The sequence below is a fragment of the Pleurodeles waltl genome, chromosome 7 (genome assembly GCF_031143425.1).
Source record: "Pleurodeles waltl isolate 20211129_DDA chromosome 7, aPleWal1.hap1.20221129, whole genome shotgun sequence".
In the NCBI taxonomy this organism is placed as follows: domain Eukaryota; kingdom Metazoa; phylum Chordata; class Amphibia; order Caudata; family Salamandridae; genus Pleurodeles; species Pleurodeles waltl.
In genome coordinates, this window is record NC_090446.1 from 1,046,845,290 (window position 1) to 1,046,865,716 (window position 20,427).

The 20,427-nt window shown below is 44.7% G+C and overlaps 1 protein-coding gene and 1 long non-coding RNA gene across 2 annotated transcripts in view; one reads left to right on the top strand and one right to left on the bottom strand.

The window, feature by feature from the left end:
• PITPNC1 (phosphatidylinositol transfer protein cytoplasmic 1) overlaps nucleotides 1–20,427 on the top strand; it is an 864,322-nt gene that overhangs the window by 339,297 nt on the left and 504,598 nt on the right. Inside the window, exon 2 of the mRNA XM_069199903.1 lies at nucleotides 4,154–4,302. Within this exon, the coding sequence (XP_069056004.1) occupies nucleotides 4,154–4,302 (149 nt within the window). The remainder of the gene's footprint in view (nucleotides 1–4,153; nucleotides 4,303–20,427) is intronic.
• The window catches only part of LOC138245892 (uncharacterized), a 253,384-nt gene that overhangs the window by 23,730 nt on the left and 209,227 nt on the right, over nucleotides 1–20,427 (bottom strand). The window lies entirely within an intron of this gene.

Sequence of the window (20,427 nt, forward strand, 5' to 3'; positions counted from 1 at the left end):
TCCCTTTAGAAACACATTACTCCAACCACATTTTAGAAAAAAAAAGGTCAAGAGAAATTGCCTGTCGCACAGTGCAAGGCCTATATTGTGACATAAGTAGAACATAAGCCAGCAGTCCCCTGTCTGTGTTGAGGCTTGTGCAGACCATCCATAAATGTGCACCTCACCTCATGCACCTTGATTCAGGCAGACCACCAAGCGACCTCGCATCATGCAGCTTGATTCAGGCAGACCACCAAGCGACCTCACCTCATGCACCTTGATTCAGGCAGACCACCAAGCGACCTCGCATCATGCAGCTTGATTCAGGCAGACCACCAAGCGACCTCACCTCATGCACCTTGATTCAGGCAGACCACCAAGCGACCTCGCATCATGCAGCTTGTCAAATAGGAGGAGACTGATGAGAGAAGAGAGCCTTCCTTCTAGTTCATGGGGATTAAGGAGATACTAGGTTCACTTGCCTACTGAGATGTCCCTGTGGGAGATGGAGGTTCAGAGTGGGAGGAATCTGTTCATCAAGATCACTTTGGTGTCCTTCTTGAATGTGATAGCAGGTGGGTTGATGCAAATCTTGGGTGGGAGGGAGTTCCAGATTTTGGTGCTGTGCTGGAGAAGATGCTGGTATACGTCTTTTTTTGTTGAGATACGTCCTTGAAGGATCTAGAGTTACTGGTATGTTATCCAGTTTTTCTACAGTACAGCTTTTAACATTTTTTGGTGTCTTGGCCCATTCACGCCATACAAAACACCAACTCAGAAAAGGTATTGTAGGAACTTCAGCTAGAAGAGCAGGATCTTAAACAACTGTATGAACTTAAATATGTTCAAGTCCCAATGCAGGTTGGGAGCTCAGTCCACAAGAAAGCTGTGTGCATAAAGAAAACCTGGTCACTGATAACTTTATAATCTCTTCCCTGGGAAAGGGAAACATTCATTTACACTTTCATAGATCTGAACATTGTATTGAAGAAATCTCTCACTTTGCCACAGAGGATGTTAATTAAGAATGTAGTCACAAATTGTCTGCACATGGGTCTGATGTTTAATAGTTCCATGAGTTCTGACCCTCAAAAGGAGAAATTGGGTTCTGCATAAGGTCAGCTGGATAGTCAGATGCACACATTTGTCAAAGTGGGTTGGCGCATTGCTCTCTGGGCCCTATACTGTGGAAAGATATTGCGACCAATTAATGTATTCCTTTCAAAACTTTAGTTCGGCGGAGTACTCTTAAACTGACTGATCGTGAACTAATCCCACTGACTTTAGTCATCATTACAATTTAGTAATAAATTGTGAATTTGCCTGTAACAGGATTTACCAACTAAATCAATATTATAAATAATGTAGGGGCATTGTATTTCCTGGATTTCCTTTCCCTGCGCACATTTCATCAGTACAAATTTGGCAAAATGTATATAAGAAAAAAGCCATGTAATGAGGGGAAACCCTGTTGGAGTTGGTGTAGAAGCATTGCTTCCTGCTGTTATCCCACATTCTCCAGTTGTCAGTCACAATACCGCAAGAATCTTGAACCTCGCAATTACTATGCCTTTTAGTATTGGTAATTCCGATTGTGGAATTACAAAATTCAGTTTTATGAATTGGTAGTAATGAGTCTGTTAGTGTTTTAATTGAATTTCTTCGAAGGTGGTGACACTTTTTCATAAGATTCCTTTAGTGCCCATTCGGGGCTACCTCAGGTACTCCCTGGCTGACTTCTAAGATAGAATCTCCAGTTCACTTTAGAAAAAGATTAGGACTTTGAAGTGCTTCAACGCCTCGTCAGGGGTAGTAAGTGCTATATACATGTAGTTACAATTTCCACTATTGTTTGGTGGACCTGGGTTGTTTGATATTTAGTCTATGTTTTGGGTACAAACACCCTACATTTGTGAGTAGTAGCAGTATTTTAATTCGGAAAGGCAAAGAAAAATGCAGGAAAATATAGAAAAGTTATCTACGTTTTTATTTGTAATAATTTCACCTATATAATTTTCTTTGGTTCTAATTCCAAACCATCCAGGATTGCACAGAAATCTTAAGTGTTAAGGTTGACTTTGGCGAATGCACTCTTAGAGTTTTGTGTAGTCTTAGAATTATGCTGATGGTTTGAAGAACAGTACACGGTTGCCGCAAAGGAGCATGTGTTTTCCTTTGCATTAAAGTGCTTCTTTACTTTGTAAGCAGTTTTGTCATTTTAAAGGAGTCTTTTTGAAACCTAGGGCCAGATGTATCATTTTTTTACAATAGCGATTACCTAATTGCCATTTTTAGCGAATCGCAATTAAGTAATTGCTATTGGAATGTATGAAGCTCCAGGGGTTTCATACTGCGATTCGCAAGGGCTCGCAAATGGACCTACCTCATTAATATTTATGAGGTAGGTTGCAATTTGCGAACCATTGCGAATGGATACAATCACAGGGATGGTGGCCTGCTGGGCTCAGCAGACCACCACGTGTGTGATTGCTTTTCAATAAAGCAATCTTTTTATTTCTTTTTTTTTTTCTTTTTTTTTTTAAATGCAGCCCTTTTTCCTTGTAGGAAAACGGAATGAGTTTAAAAATGAAAAGTTTTCTTTTAATGTTTTTAAAGAGAAGACAGTGGTCCGTGAGACCACTGCCTGCTCTTAAAAAACGTTTTTGCATGCATTCACAAAGAGGAAGGCGTCCCTTAGGGACCCCTTACCCTTTGCGAATGGGTTACCGCCTCCTTGAAGTAGGTGGTAACTGCGACTGTTTTGCGACTGCATTCACGGTCACAAAACAATCATAGATACCTCTGCGATTCAGTATTAGGAAGGTACGCCCTTAACACTCTCCTTTCATATACCAAATCGGTATGTAGTTGCAAATCCAATTTGCGATTCGGTAACAAGTTACCGAATCGCAAATTGGACTTGTTACATACCAAAATGCATTTTTGCGATCACAAACGGCCTGTTGGGCCATTTGCAATCGCAAAAATGTTTGATACATCTGGCCCTAGACTGTAATTTAGTGACACGTCTCATAACAATGCAACCCTATTTGAGGATGAGCTGCAGCCTCTGGTGCTGGCAGCTGCTAACATTCTGCTAATGGTGGCGACTTTCAAAAGCACTTTTAGTTCCCCTGCATGCACGCCACTCTCGAATTCCAAGAACTGGGAGCGGTTTCTCTCCGGGAGGTTTCTGTCCTTTGCAGAACGTAGACCCTTACCTTTCCACTTCCCCTTTGCCTTCGAGTCTCGCAATGCAGACCCATCCTTGAGCCCACAGCAGCCTCGCGAAGACCAGAGATACAGTACTCCCTTGTCCCAGCAAGTACGGCACGTTTCCTTTGGATCCTATAAATGCATCCGCAGGGCTGTCTGTGGTGCTAAGGGTCTACTTAACTCTGTAGATTCGGTGTCTGTTTAGCTTCGGTGAAGCCTCAGCACAAACAGGAGATTCTCTGGAACTTCCTGGCGCTGCCTCGTAAGGGCCCCATAGAAGCTTAAGGTAAACTAGACACTTGGCCGGAGCACTGGGGCCATAAAGTCTCATGTGCAATGACAGGCACTCGGTTCACTTTTTCCATACACAGTCTTTGTTGTGTATTTTAGATCACGAGTTTTTAATATTTTCTGCAGACCAAGGCGCCTGGATGTAGAGTGTGGCGGGTGATGGAGAGGCTGAGAGATTAAGTACTTACAAACATGTGTTATGATGGCAGCGGGCTTTGTACTACTTGGGGTTTGTTTTCCCCATAACTCCGAATTTTTTATTGAATTGTGCTCATGATTTATGATTATAACAAATGATATATCTAAAGGCAACCTACCTACCGAATAAAATGTAAAGATTCCCCTCGGTCCTTATTTACAGGTTTTTGGGGCCTGGGTAGGCACTTACTCCATCTGTAAAACATACATGTAAAGCTGGTAGCCAACAATAGAAGTGGCAGTGACTTTTTATGAGGAGAACGATGGGCATTGAAACTGAAAACGCTCTATACATTTACAGATTTTACTCTTGGTCTAATAAACATCAAAACACAAAAAATAAACAGTGATTACGAGAATACATTTGTTGTTAAAGTAAAGAATTTTTTGAGTAGTTCATTTTTTCGGTGTCCATGTTTCTGGTGTGTAATGCTAACATGCATCTCTCTGATTGTTTGATTTCCAGTACAGAATCGGGCAGCTCTACATGATAAGTAAACACAGCCACGAGCAGAGTGACCGAGGAGAGGGGGTGGAAGTGGTCCAGAATGAACCTTTCGACGACCCTGTGCACGGCAATGGCCAGTTAACGGAAAAACGGGTATATCTCAATAGGTGAGTCTTTGAAGGTGGGCACTGTCCCGCAAACCACGACAGCTGGGCGCCGCTGGTAGTGCCTGCCACGCAGAGGGACTCTGGAGGAAGTTGGAGTGCGACAGGTAGAAGAAGCATTGATAAGCAACGGTTGTGGTCCATGAGGTTCATTATTACCAGATGCCTGCTCAGAATGTTCCTTTTTGGCCCCAGTGTAGCAGCTGCCCACTTTGACATTTCTAAGTACTACAAAGAGCAGGAAAGAGCACTTGTATGACAGGGGTTTTCATCTCACCACTAGTATAGCTTAGTTAGTGGAGTATAATGTATAGAAAGATCTCTGTATCCATGTTTGCATATGGGAGGGAGTGATAGTATCTGTTTTACAGTCAAAAATATATAAATAATGGTAAGTTATACCTGAAGATGCAGCATATGTGGTCTGGAAAGCTATTGCACTATTCACCTTTTCATCAGTCAAGTGAGAGGAATCAGTACCCATAACAAGGTTTTTTTTATCGTAGCTGGACATTTTATTTGAATTGTTTCTGATTTTCTATACTCAAACATATACTTCTAAAAGGGAGCTGAGAGGATTGATAAGAGCCAAGGCTCGTTCTCCCATAAAGTTTTATACACTACCTAACTGGAGCCTGGCTCACATCTGTGTCAAAGGCTAACTCTCCACAGATATGTGAACACCGTAGTAATTCGAGGTGCAGGAGGGCCACCACCAAAATGTCATCTAATTTCCTCGAAATCAGTATAAGATTCTAGGTGGGTGATTTTAGAACACCTGAATGAAGAACATAACTGCGAATCGAGGTTGATCAACAAGGAACAACTTTGGATTTTCAAGCTAGAGGCCGGTACTAAAGGGTTAAACTATTATATTCCCTGGAGTCAACCTATGAATTCCTCTAGGTACAATACCGTTTTTTCTGTATTGCAATATCCCATACACACAGGAAGACGAGGGCTACAGCTTTACAAACTTTTTTTCCTCAATATTGATCTCAGTCCATCATAAATAATTCCCCACCAGCCAGAGGGTTATTGCCCTATTAAACAATAAAACCTTTTTTTGACATGGAACTTATTTTATATATTTTTTCCACATATTTTAACATTGTAGGGTTAATTATATCTCAGCCCATGCCCTTATATTGAAGCATCCTCTATAGGAAGCCTTGCGGTATTGGTCATACATCGCTGACTTTTTTCTGTGCAGGGTTTAGGTAACCACCCAAAACAAAGAGGGTTCCTATTAGATTATCCTTGTGTGTTCCAAAAACTAGCCGCCATCTTCTATTCACTAGGCAGTCTAGTTGTTGGGCACACGAGGTAACAATGAGTGTTTAAATACACCACAACTCCGGCCACATGGTAACATTCAGACCCGGCCAGGAATTAAGTAGGTTCAGGAGCAGGAGCGGAGCTTTGGAGTAGTATGAATGGGGCACTCTTCTGTAACAGCAGCGAAGGTAACTCCATGGTGGGACCACGACCATTTGCCCATAACTAACGGTTTTCGTTCACAGAGTGAGTTCAAGCCGACTCCCCCAACCCAAGGATCCGTGATACATGTAACTAGTATCAGTAATATATGTGTCCACATTATATATGTGTGTAGTGTAATTTTGTGCTGTATGTCGTGTTTTGGTCAGCCATCACAGTGTGCAATCACCTTTGTGTATTTTTCTATCACTAATGCATTTCACGTTTGAAGGTGACATTTAAGATTGGAAAGGCTCAACATTTATGTGCCAACAACAATAAACTGCGTTGGGCAGACTAACTCACATCCTTGTATATTTCAGGTAAATTATCTGACTCAAGCATGCAGATAGGCGTAGTATTACCTTTATTATATGCACATTATGTGTGTACTGGCACTGTTTGTAAGGAGTAGCACTAAGGAGCTGCTATTGATCCTGATGAAAAGTTTAGGGGCAGGCTTGAAACGTGTAGATCACAATTTCAAATGCTGGTTAATAGTATAACCGTATCCTTTCCAACTACCCCACTTTTAATCAGACCGCCACAGGAATAAGTATTAAAACAAGTGGCAGGTATTTTTAATCTTTCTTTTTGAAACCCCCCCAATCAAACAATCAACAGATTTGTAAAATGCGAGTAGTCACCCACTAGGGTCTCGAGGCGCTGGGGGGCAGCAAGGCAACGGTCGTCGGCGATCAGTTGGGGATCGGTCGAAGAGCCAGGTTTTGAGGTCCTTTCTGAACTGCAATAGGGTGGGAGATCTTCTGAGGTGGATAGGGAGGGAGTTCCAGGTCTTGGCGATGAGGTGTGACACCATCGCCGACCTCGCAAGCACCCACGCCCTCGCTTCCCCGGATTACATCCTCCTGGGAGACCTAAACTACCATATGGAAAATATCAACGACGTCAACACCGCAGCACTGACCTCCAACCTCCTCAACCTCGGACTCCGCCAGCTGGTCAACACTCCCACACACATCGCTGGACACACCCTCGACCCCCTCTTCACCTCAAGCAACCACATCTCTTTCAGCCACACCTCCGAACTCTACTGGACCGACCATCACTGCGTCCATTTCTCCTATAAGAAAATTACCGAGCAGCACCGCATCCATCTACCCCCCTACCGCCGCTGGGGCAAAGTCACCCAAGACCTACTGACCAGCTCCCTCGTTAAAAACCCTCCACCCGACGCGACCGACCCGAGCACAGCCGCCATCAACCTCCATCAATGGATCCTCGACTGCGCCAACACCTTAGCCCCACTCAAGAAGCCCACCGCCAACCAAGGAAAGAAAAAACCAGCCTGGTTCACAGACGAACTAACCACCTCCAAAAGCCGTTGTCAGAAGCTCAAAAAGAAATGGATCCTAGAACGCACGCCCGACAACCTCGCCTCCCTCAAAGACGCAAACCGTGAACACCACCAACGGATCCGCGTCGCCAAGCGCGCCCACTTCACCGAACGCATCAACAACAACGCCCACGACTGCAAAGAACTCTTCGGCATCGTGAAAGAACTCTCAAATCCAAAAGCCAACGCCAACGACATCCCGCCCTCCCAGAAACTCTGCGACAACCTCTCCACCTTCTTCCACCAGAAAATCGCTACCATCCACAACAGCTTCAACACCGGCCCACCGCCAGATCCCCCCCGACGTCTCCAACCGCGACTGCCGCCTCACCGCCTGGACCCACGTGGACGACGCAGAAACCATGGCAACCATGAACACCATCCACTCAGGCTCCCCCACGGACCCATGCCCTCATCATGTTTTCAACACAGCCAACGCCACCATCGCCCCCAAACTCCGCAATATCATCAACCTCTCCTTCACTTCCGCCACCTTCCCGGACAGCTGGAAACACGCTCCTCAAGAAACCCAAGGCCGACCCCAACGATCTCAAAAACTTCCGCCCGATCTCTCTCCTCCCTTTTCCAGCAAAAGTCATCGAGAAGATCGTCAACACACAACTCACCCACTTCCTCGAAGACAACTCCATCCTGGACCCCTCACAATCCGGATTCAGACGAAACCACAGCACGGAGACTGCTCTCCTCGCCGCCACAGATGACATCAGACATCAAATGGACAACGGCGAAAACCTCGGCCCTCATCCTTCTCGACCTATCAGCCGCTTTCGACACAGTCTGCCACCGCACCCTACTGACCCGCCTCCAGGAAGCCAGCATCCAAGACAAAGCCCTCCACTGGATCTCATCCGTTCTCTCCGACAGAACTCAGAGAGTCCGACTCTCCCCCTTTCGCTCCAAAGCCACCAACCTCATCTGCGGCGTCCCCCAAGGATCCTCCCTCAGCCCTACTTTGTTCAACGTCTACATGGCCCCCCTCGCAAAATTGGCCCGCCAGCATCACCTCAGCATCATCTCCTACGCCGACGACACCCAGCTCGTCCTCTCCCTGACCAAAGACCCACTCACCGCCAAAACAAACCTCCACGAAGGACTAAAATCCATCGCCGAATGGATGAACAACAGTCGCCTGAAACTCAACTCCGACAAGACGGAAATCCTCATCCTCGGGCGCTCTCCTTCGGCCTGGAACGACTCATGGTGGCCCGCCGACCTCGGACCCCCACCCACCCCTGCCAGCCACGCAAGAAACCTCGGCTTCATCCTGGACTCTGCACTTACCATGTCCAAACAGGTCAGCACCGTCTCCTCCTCCTGTTTCAACACCCTCCGCATGCTCCGCAGAATCTTCAAGTGGATTCCAACAGAGACCAGAAAGATGGTGACCCAAGCCCTCGTCAGCAGCAGACTTGAGTACGGCAACACACTCTACACAGGCATCCCAACCAAAGACATCAAACGACTCCAGCGTATCCAAAATGCCTCCGCCCGACTGATCCTCGACATACCCCGCCGATGTCACATCTCCCCTCACCTGAGGGAACTCCACTGGCTCCCGGTGGAGAAGAGGATCACCTTTAAACTCCTCACCCACGCTCACAAGGCACTTCACAACGCCGGACCCTCCTACCTCAACTCCAGACTCAATTTCTACGCTCCCACACGTCAACTTCGATCCGCCAACCTCGCCCTCGCCGTCGTCCCCCGAATCCAGCGCAAGACCTGCGGCGGCAGATCCTTCTCCTTCCTCGCCGCCAAGTCCTGGAACTCTCTCCCCACATCTCTACGCCAGACCCAGGACCTCCTCACCTTCAGGAGACTCCTCAAAACCTGGCTCTTTGACCGCTAACTGCAGCACACCTCCACCCCCCCCCCTTCCCTCAGCGCCTCGAAACCCTGACGGGTACATAGCGCGCTTTATAAATATCGTGATTGATTGATTGATTGATAGAAGGATCTTCCTCCGGCTGTGGTCTTTCCCGATGCGGGGGAAGGCGGCGAGGGCGAGGTTGGTGGAGCGGAGCGGTTGAGGTATTCTGGTCCGACGTTGTGAGCCTCCCACTCCTATTTACTACCCATCATAGTTATAGTCATCATAAGTGCTCCCTCGTAGTTCGTTGGTTGTAGCACGCCCCGTTCTGAAACACAGCAGAAAGGACCCGATGATGAAGCATGCCACCAAGGGGTAACCTTGGTGGGTGAGGGTTTTTGTTTAGGAAACTAATCAGTTTTCCTGTTTACCTTTCTTGGAGAGTTAGTCTTTTACACAAATGTGAGTCAGGCTCCTGTTATGTAGTGTATATACTCAAACATAATCAAAAGGAATGTTGGAGAGGTTTACAGAGAATATGTAGAGAAACAGCTGTTCATCTGTCAGAGTATGCTCTGCTATCCGATCACTTCAGGTCCGCTTGCCTAGGAAACATGTTGGACTTGAAAGCTGAAGAGACCTTCTGCTTTGTCCTAAAGTCTGATGCTCAAGTGACAGCTCTGCTTCCAGTGTGATATTTAATGTAGCAGTGTGTTTTTTGTTGGAAATGGAGGACTTGGGGTTGTGTAGGGTTGAACTCTTTTCGAAGTGTTAGGGAAATACACTGGCCAAAGTAGATCAGTGCAAATCTTTGAATAAATACATTGGGGGAAGGGCTGGTGACCGGGTCGCATATTCATTTTAATAATAGTATGTTTTTGGTGTTGGCTCTGTGCTATCTCAAGTATTCTCTGACCAACCTGTAATCTCAGCTTGGATTAGGGAAAATTACAAGTGCCTGGCACCGGGAAACCATTGTAAACGTCTTTTAAAGACAAAAAGTGAAACTATGCATACTCTCTACCAAACTTTTTTCACAGAAGAATATTGATGGGGCAGCCTACAGCGCTCAGATTGATGATGGATCTTATGGTTGCATGCAGGTTGCTAATACTTTTTTTTTCTCTCGCATGAACTGCTTTCCTTAAATGCCCTGCCTAAGTTCGTAACTACAGTTATAGAGTCGATGTTCTTTAACAGCCTGTCCAAAAAGTTGTTTTAACATCATAAATAGTTTCACAATACCCAACTTTGCAGAAAGTATGGAGAGAAACACGTGTCAGGTCTTCGGAGCGCCACCATAGGCACCGATCTCAACAAGCATTGGCAAAGTCAATATGACTCGCATTTGGGGCCTATTTTCTTTTCCATTGGCATTTAGTGATGCTGTACAACATGAGTACTCACAAACATTTTTCAGCGGGCCAAAAATTATGGTCTGTGGTGTAGCTGAAGTCCGCATTGGCGTCAACAGGACAGAAGTCGGGAGAAAAGGTGGATATAAGGTGGACATAGGTGGCACAATCTTAGGCCTTACAATCTCCTTATTCCTTGTTTGTTAAAAAAACAGGCTCTGTTAATGTAGAAAGTGCTATAAAAACTCTTTGATAAAGACCCTCTGCTTTGGCAAGGCTTAAATGTTGCTATTAAAAGGAGCAGATTGGATGGATCTTCTAATTATCGTTTGTAATCTTTGTGCACACACTTACAATATAGCTTTTGATTATATCATTGTGTATTTTTAGATTCTTGTTAAAAGCTCTCTGGAAGGGTCCCTGCTCTGTTTTCAGTAGGTCCTATTAACATCCTTTTTGTTGTGATGTGAATTACCGATGGTAACACAGTAATCTCTACTTATGATTCGTTGACGAAGATAAGTCTTTGTCAGCACTTGAGTGTTACCATTTAATACTAAAGTTAAAGCTGAAAAGTGTGCACCACATGTTTGAGGAAATACTGTTTAAATTACAGTACGCTGCTTGTTACAATACGTGCTTAGAAACAGGATTGTTGAAACGAAGTGTACCAGCAAGGCTGATATCATTTTGCACTTGGCATTTGCGACTGGTGCTGGACCAATTTTCAGATTAGGGGTGCTACCATTAATGTAACATCACCGAAGTTGTTATGATTGTGAAAATCACACAAAGAATAACAGAAGCAAATATATTCAGCAGGAGAGTGGTAAGGGTGTAGTATGTAGCTGGTGATACATTCTGGAGTAGGCTGTCACAAATATATTATCAAAGTACAGTGTGGTAGCACACTGTCATTCACAGATAACACATTTTTCACTGAAATTACCACTAAAAATGAAAATGCAGAAACACTTTTACTGGTAAAAATATAGAGCACAAAATTAATGCATGGAAGTCTGGTTTCAGCAAATATTTCATTTGTGCATCACCAGGTGTAATGATTAGTTTTCTTCCAGTTAAATTCTTTGTTTCCACCATGCTTCTGAATTACAAAACCTGCAATTCACTTCTGCTTTCCTAATTGCTAATGTATTGTAAAATATGTGTACAGTTAATTTACAGGTATTTAACTTTGAGGTGTGATGGAAAAACATGACGTTCTGGAGGCTTTCCTTTTGTACTCCCTCTACATTGCAAGATTGTTGCATAGTTCACTTCACAAATTCCTCTAATTTTAAAGTAAGAGAAAGAAAAGTAATCCTAAACCTCCAGTTGAAAAGAATAGCAATGTGTCAGAAGAAATAGCCTGACACTTGATGCCTGTCTTTGAACCACAGCAAATTTGCCAAGATAAAAACAAAATGTAAACAGCTCTTCATGCTCATTCATCTTCTGAAACCTGCATGGTCACAAGCATGACTGACTGATGAATTTGTAGTATTTGCTTGTATACAATGTGGACACTGACAAAAACTTGGTGTGGATGAGGGCCATATTGATGCCAATAGGGTGGAGAAGGTAAGAAGAGAGATGGATGTAAGGTAGGCATTGGTGGAGCAGTGGTAGGTTGAATAGTAAATCATCCTTGTTGCCAAAAGTGTTGCAATGCAGATAGTATGTAGGAAAACTTTTCAAAGAACTACAGTACATGTATTACATTTATTGAGCTGCAGCGGCGGCTCCGTGAATTAGCATACAAGGGAGATAGCTGAAAACACAAACACCCTCAAGGAGTGCCTCACAGAAATGTAAAAGTGTTAGTGGCAATTGGGCACTCATAGAACAATACAAGGTAAGAATCAAAGTGGTGGTAAAGAGGCTATACTGTGTGGGAGAGACAGACATGATGGACAGCCTAAAACAAATGAAGACAGCAAATAGACTGTGAGCAAATGTCAGTTACAAAACACAAAGCCATTGTTATACAATGGGCGGAATGCATTCCTTGGTAAACTTACAGCATGCCCCCAATATGTCTATGCAACCAGACCGATGTGCTGTCTGGTAGGCTTCAACAAGAAAAGGTTGCGATGCAGGGAACAAGTGTGGATCAATTTTATCGTTGCACCTCCAATGTTGTATAGACAATAGCACTGTCCTGCCCCTTTGAATGTAATAAATGCCTTGGCCTAGTTCCAGGATAAACCCTCTTCATGGGGACAATTATCATTTGTGAAATGGGATTTCCGACCAACGTGTTAAATAGCTTCACATTTTGTGATCTGATATTATATGTAGTGGAGCTGCTGTAAGACTCAGGACTGCCATTCTGATCATGAGCATTTTTAAATCAAGTTCCAAACTTTACAGGACAGCTGCCACAGTATTTAATGGAGTGATCCTGATGTTGAGGATAGAGGATGAAAAGATGCTCCAGGATTCTCTGGTCAAGGTGTGGCCGACGGGTGTGCCTTCGTGGTGAGTCCTTGGTCGACGGGTGACGTGGAGTGACTTTGGCCACAGAGGCTTGGGTCCCACAAAGCCTGCTTCAATGCCGTAGCTGGCCAGCCAATGCTGAACTACTGGTCTCCTTGTATCCCGTTTGTGGCGAAATCCTTTGGTGGGGGCTAGTGTTCCTCTTGGGTGACGAATCTGGACTCTGACTGCACTCCCGGGCCCAGCAGACTCAGGTGCAACTTTTGACCATTGAGGATCAGTCTCTTTGGGCTCCTCGCTGCAGGTAGCAAGCAGCAAAATGTCTGTGGTGACTACCAACTTGTCAGTTTGGGCTTCTTCAGCTTTTTTCCCCTGGAGTTGGTTCCAGGGGATCAGCCAACGGATCCTTGGAGTCACTGCTTTTATCTGGGGCTGGGAATCAACATTTTCCCGAGCCAGGAGCCACAGGCATAGTCCAAACTTAACTAGCCCAAAGCACAACAGATACAGTCCTTCTGACAGTGTGGCCTCTCTTCTTGCAGTTTCAAGGGCAGCTGGGCAGGCCTTCAGTCCTTTCTCTGAATCCAACCTGATCTGATGGGCAGGGTGCCCTATTTATCCCAGGAAAGTGCCCTGAGGAGACGACACAGTCACTAGCCAATGGGCTACTAAGTCCCCTCCCTCTGGTGACGTGTTTGCTGTAATGTGTGGCATCTGACTATTCTAGAGTGCAGTATTATTGCCACTCTCATGATGTTGGCACCCCTCTTCAGTCGTCAGGAGCTTGGTAGCCCAACCTAGAAGTGTGGCTACCTGAGGACTTCATGCCCATGGGAAAACCGGTTTGGACACTGGGTTTCCCTCTCTGTCCCTGTCTTCAACTTGTCTACATGAACAAAAGACAGCCTGCTCAGAGTTGTTATCACCATTTGCCCTTCAAAGGCAGCTTCCTCTTTGAAACTTGCCTTTTTGGATAACAACCCAAGTGGACTTCCTAGGAAATTACGTCACACTGCACTCTGTGGCAAGTGCCTTGGTTCCTAAGACTTGAAGTTGTTCGCACATCTCCCCAGGAGAGCAGAAAGCTGTCTGTGGGCCAGGACCTTTGTGAGGCCACTGGTCTAGCTGGGGCACAGAGTGGAGAACTTTAATTGTGACATTAAATTTGACCTGGGCATCAGATCAAGTTTAATGCCATGATTAATTTGATAGCTTACAGTACTCAGTTAGGTACTCCAATTTAGGAGTTAGGCTAGGGTGCCAGTTGGTAAACCTGTGTTAGCGAATGGGGCTACTGACTTTTCCCCAGCAAAGCGACAACTTCAAAGGGTTAGTGTTAAGACATATGAAAAAGATATGTGTTACTTAACAAAATATATCTCCCTGCCATAAAGCTCCTTAGGCCTTCCTTAAGGGAGACCTATATATAGAGTTAAGGGAAGTGGTGGTTTTGCCATTAAGGTAAATGACAAAGTCGAACTAGCAGTGTAAACACTGTTCTTCAAGTCTGCAGTGGCAGGCTGGGAGCTATTGTGTCCTTTGTCACACTCTAAGTGGCACAAATAGTGCTGCATCTCTCTGTGAACATTCTGTCTTATATCCCTTGGGTACGCTGTGTACCGTATATTAGGAATTTAGAATTAAGTCAGTGGCATGGTCCTTCTTGGGGAATTTCCCTAAAACTTTTCGTTTTTTCCTCCCAGTTTTATGCTGACTCTCTTTGCATGGCTTTAAGACTCTGGGCACTTTCCCACTGTACTGTAGTGGGAAAGCGTGCACTCTCTTCCTACCCATGCCAGGAAGGGACGCTTATGTGATTGGTTTGATGTGCATAACCAGGAGTGCCCTGTAAAAAGGTACCCCACATAGCCGGGGGCGAGGGACCTACACCTTCTACCTGTGTCATTTGGAGAGCGTATTGCGCCTAGAGACTTGGTGTGCCTGGTGCAGAGCCTTCCAAGTACTGCCCGCATTCCAGGAGGTAGCCCTTCATCATGGGGCCACAGCACACGCAAGCGTCTGGTTGGTAGTGAGAGGATTAACCAGTTGCGGGACCCCGTGTGGCCCGCTTTTGTTGAGCGTGCTGCATTTCTTTTGTGCGACACCCGACTGCATGCTCATTGTGTGTGGTGTCCATGTCACTGGTTGTGATCCTAAGAGGTGGGGGCGTACCCGGAGCAGAGCTGCATTCTATCTCGTGCAGCACCACTGAACTTGCATCTGTGTGTGTGTGTGACTGGATTTATCTAGTGAGGCTCAAGTCATTGTGTACCAGATGTTGTGCTTCATTCCATGGAGGTGCTGCATTTATTACTTTTCGTGTGCAAGCAGAACTGTATGGTGCGATACACGTCATCGCACACCAGACATTGTGCCTTATTCCAGGGAGGCGTTGTACTGGTAACTTTTCTTGTGCAAGCCGAATTGTCGGGGGCTACTTAAGTCATCGCGCACCAGACATTGTGCCCTATTTCAGGGAGGCACTGCATTGGTCACTTTGCTGGTGCAATCAGAATTATCTGGTGCGACTCAGGAAATTGGGCTCCAGACATTGTACCCATACCAGGAGGGCATGGAATTTTGTTACTCTTCATGTGCAACCGGGTTGGCTGTTGTGGCCCAAGAAATCGCGCCTGGGGCCTGTGTTCCTGGGAGGCGCAGAAGTGGTAACTATTTATACCTCCATTTGTCAACTGTTGTCTGATGAGCCATTCTCTCTTTCTCCCCTCTCCTTTGCCCCGGGTTCCTGAATAAGTATAACCACCGGCCATGAGTGCCCTAGTATCTGGAGAAAGGTTACTACATCTCTAGCTTTTGAGGGTGGGAAATAGTTGGAGGAAGGTTTGGGTCCAAGAGGGGTCTGTGAACTCATTGACAACTAACCCTCTGAATGTCAGAGAGCCGCATTAGGGCTGGAAGCGAGTGTGTGCGAGCTTGTGTGTACCAGCATGTCTGATATCTGTGGCACCACATAGTTGTGCGGAGTGTGTGTGTGGGAGTGGGAGTGATTGCCTAGGATTGACTACACCACACGGCGGGGGTGCTATGCCCATTGTTTACTATACCGGTTGACATTGAAGTTGAACTGTGTGGCCTATGCCGCTGAGCTATCTTAAAAGTGCGGTGATTCTCTGTATGTACACATTGCTGATATCGCTGGGAACCAGGACGCATACTATAACCGTTTGATATTGAATTAGGGTGATCACTGGAGTAGGTCTCATGCTGCCAGCGTCGTTGCACCTCATGAGGGTGCTAGGAGGGAAATTGATATTTTTTTCTCACATGTACATGATGATAATGTATTAACACAGCTGGGCCTAGTACTACTAGTTATATTTCTAAATGTGATTGATACCCAGATTTATATGATGTTCATGTTGTGTTAATGTTTGTGTTAAATATAAACTTTATTTACATTTACCTTGTGTGAAGTCTTTTTTGTGATACTCAGTGTAATTGCTGTGTGGTAGTGCTATGCCAGGGCTTTACACATTTCCCCGTGATAAGCCTGAATGCTCTGTGAAAAGCTACCCAAGGTATTAAGCACAAGTTATACAGTAAGTGTAATTGCCACTGATGAGAGTGGTAGGTTCTGCCTGGCTAGAGCCTTGCCTCAGCCAACCAGAACATGCCGCCTCCAACAGTCAGCACTTGTGAATTGGGTATAGCCAATTTCACATATACTTTGTAAGAGGTTAAAACAGTGGCACTGAGGTCTGGTTAGCAAGCCTCAGTGCACTCTGAGTCGAAAAACCAGTAGCATCAGACCAAAAATGTGGAAGTGAACATGCAAAATGAGGCATTTCCTTAGAGAAATATTTCATGGTATTTTTATTTTTGGAACAGAACCTAGTGGACTGAATTTAAAGGAAGGATTTCCAGTGCACTTAAGGCATGTAACTAACCTTCTTGCTGCTATATTACTTGAGTTGATTTACTTTATGCTAATACATTTTAAACTGATATTACATTTGTATTCGTTTTTGGATGCCTATCAGAGTGGGAAAATACAATGTACAATAGCTAGAAACGTGGGCTCCCTTATCTCAAGTTTAAGGATTGAGGGATCAGAGTTATCAGTGGCCTACTGAGGCACGATTTCCTGGGCATTAATTAAAGAGCAGAATTGTATGCTGCAAATAATATGTAAGGCAGCAACGAACAACCTGCCGTCCCCACCAAGAAAAAACAAATTGAACACCTCCTTTCCCTCTTTATACAGTAGTAACAATACAGACTATATCCAGCATAGGGATTGTGGCAACAATTCAGTCCAGCCTCCGCTGGATCAGTGATGACTGTCGTCCCAGTTGAATAGTTCTTACTGACGGAAGCAAATCTATTCTAGTACTATCATTTGGAGGTCACTACTTCAACCACTGTTAACGGTAGCCTCAGGAATTCAGGATTGCAATTCCCTCCACACACCTCCGTTCTTTTTCTGGCATCAGAAACTCGAAGTTTGAATTCTTTGGTCTTGTGATTGTTGGTTGTGGTTATAGCACAAAGTGGAACTGTGAAGGGCAGACGGAGCTTTTGACCAGATTCAGTGTTAGACTGCAGGATGTTGTCCCTGGGTACCATATGAAGTATTCCACTTGGAGGTGAATTCAGCTGGCCAAGTCTGTTATTGATGGAGGTGTTTGACATATTTCTGTTTTTTTAGATAAATAGAATGTGACCCCTTTTAATTAAGCCATAATGCTGTCTATTGTTATTTAATGTTACCATCTCCACCTCTCTGCCATTTGCTGTCAGTAACAATTAAAAAGGCTGCTGAAAGTGTATCATATTTGTCTCATTAAATGTTGCCACTTAGAGTGTGTTCACCTAATCAGTGTCAGCCACCCTCGCCTTCTGGTCACAACTGCAACAACTATTGGTGCTTAGTGGCACCAGTATGGTATAATAGTGCTTTGTAATAATAAAAAAAAAAGTTTATACTTTCAAAATGAAAAGGTAATAATTCATGTACAATAGCAAGAATACAGCTAAAGGAAGCACAGATGACCTTTTCACAAATTGCAGAAAACTAGGTGACATAGGCATTCTAGCTGCCCAGTAGAAGACACAACAAAATACGTGATGACTCCTTTACATTCAGTTTGGCCAATCCTGGGAGTGTACAGGCTAGAATTATTATAGAAACTCGAGCATGTGAATAACAACAACAGCCTGGATCTCAAACCAGCAAGGAAATTAGCACAGAAAGCAAAGTATGGGAGCGATAAGCTCTAATTCATTAATGTGCAGCAAATGTCCAAGCAGCTGGAATCCTTTCCCAGTCCATCTGGAGGCAGAGTAGTCTGTTAGAACGTTTAATTTGCGGATGGTATTATTATAAAAACAGGTCAGTGTTGTCAGGGGAGGAGGTGTTGTTACTTGAGGCCTAAAAAAAACATATGGATAAAATCACCACTTTTTAATATTAATTGCTGAACATGCTCGTGCGTATATGGGCATTCTTTGGTAGCCCTTGAGTACAGTTATTGACTTTGCCAAACAACCGTCAAGAGCTCTGCATTGTCGCCTACTGCTTGATGCATCACTTGAGCCCAGAAATATCCACCTCATTGTATTCAACTAACTATACACCGTGCTTGCCTTTAGCTCAAAGTAACAATGCATAATCGGCAGGGATACGGGCATGGAGCCCTGAAGAACTTCATAAACAGCTGGCCCACAAACAGGGGCATAGGAATCAGAAGCCCAATCTTGCGCTCAATCGAGCTTCATCAGGCAATTCAGCATCTCCTTGATCCAATGTATCAAGAACTGTTATTTTTAAGGGCGATTGGCACACCAGTCAAAGAGGACTTGAATTAGGATGATGCTGCACCTTAATTATTTGCCCCCAGAAACTGTATTTAATCCTAGACTGTGACAGCCTTCTCTAGGGTGTAAAGAAGAAAAAGAAAATTCAAGATGAACAGCATCTGCCCAACACTGGCCTTAAGCATAGCCTCTGCAGATTTTTCTACATTGACCAAGGAGCAATTTGTACGCAAGGGAGACTGTGAGACAACCTATTGAGACCGCACTGTTACTCAAGGGTAGCTTGCTTGTAAATGGATGTCCCAATCTGAACCAACAAGGGATGAAACTTGGAAAAAATGCAAAAAACAGTGCACAATTGTCATTAGCAAGATATCACACTGTGATTCTCTAGCGTTGTGGATTAAGTTTAGAAGGAAATAGCACAATTTGGGACAACTTGAAGCTGTTAACATTTTCGTAGCATTCAGGTGGCACAAGATTTTTTTTGCAGTGCCTGCACAACAGTGGTATATGCCCAGATAAAAACACGCTACTCTCTTCTGGTAATGGGCTGGACTTTGCTGGCGAATGGTGCATTGCATAGATGTACGGGCTCCATTAGTATCTCAAGCGTATAGATGGCTCACTACGAGAACCACTAACTACAAGCCCTGCTGCAGCAGGATATCCGATGGAACAGTTCATGGCAAACAGGGTAAGTAAGGTAACAGAAAAGAAAGAAATCCCACGCATCGTTTAGACAGTATTTATATGGCATTTTCCCTTATACTTGTGAGGGGGCCACCACCAAACTAAGATCAGCCTTTTATGGATCTTGCTACCACTCCTTGGAAGAAATAATAGCTTTGCTCAGAGTTCGTATAAGGTCTAGTAGGCCTGTGCCCTGCAATAAAGCCTGCAGTGCAAGCGTTGACCTACTGCAGGTCGGGGTTTTGCCATTCAACTGTTTGCCACCACTGTTAGCTAAGTTCCTTTAAAAGGCAACTCGCCTGAGAACTGTGGAAGCAAGTTATTATGTTGCCTCTGCTGCGGTCCATTGATACAGAGAGCCGCTGCCCTCTTACTGCTGCATCAGAAAACAGAGCAGCGGAATGTGCCCTCTTTATCACTCCAGGCATGGAGACCATTAATTGCAACGCAGCCTATTTTTTAAACAATAACTCATTTTATCTTCCCCACTGAGCTGGTGATGTGTGTTTTCTTTGTGTGGGTAAATATGGAATTCATTTGTATAGTTTTTTTTCATTCTCTTGTTTTTGTTTCCGTCACATATTCACCTATGCTTGGAAAGATGCCAAATGTGGTCACTGTGTTTTCCACACAAAAGAATGTTCTAATTTTCTGCCTCTTGTGGTGCTGATAGATATCCATAGTCGTAGCCCCTTGAACGGCAACAAGCCTGCCAGCCATTCCTGCTGAAGGACCAGGAAGACATGTGTTATGTTTTATTCTAATGAACAGTGACAGTTTCCATTCCTTGCATAGTTGCCTCAAGAAAAAACGTCCACAATGAAGGAAGGGATTGCAAGAGTGAAATTATAGTGTTGTCACGTGAGCGATAATTAATTGCCATATGGTTAAATTAGATGAACACCTTTCATAAATAAAGATGCTCAGTAGTTTGTACTTTCTTTACATTATTGGTCCATGTCACAATTTCCCCGCAAACTGTCAATACTTGTGTCCTCTGCTTCGGTGAACAATTCTTTGCTTTGAAACCCCTTTTGGGGCCCACTGTTGCAGGGTATCTCCCTCCTGGCAACCATGCAGGACCCCTGAAAGAGAGGGCACAACAGGCACGACTCCCCAAAATGTGGCTGTTCATGAATGCTGTAACCAGGGATGGCAAAGGCACTGCCAAGGGCACGAGAGGAGTTGCTAGGCAC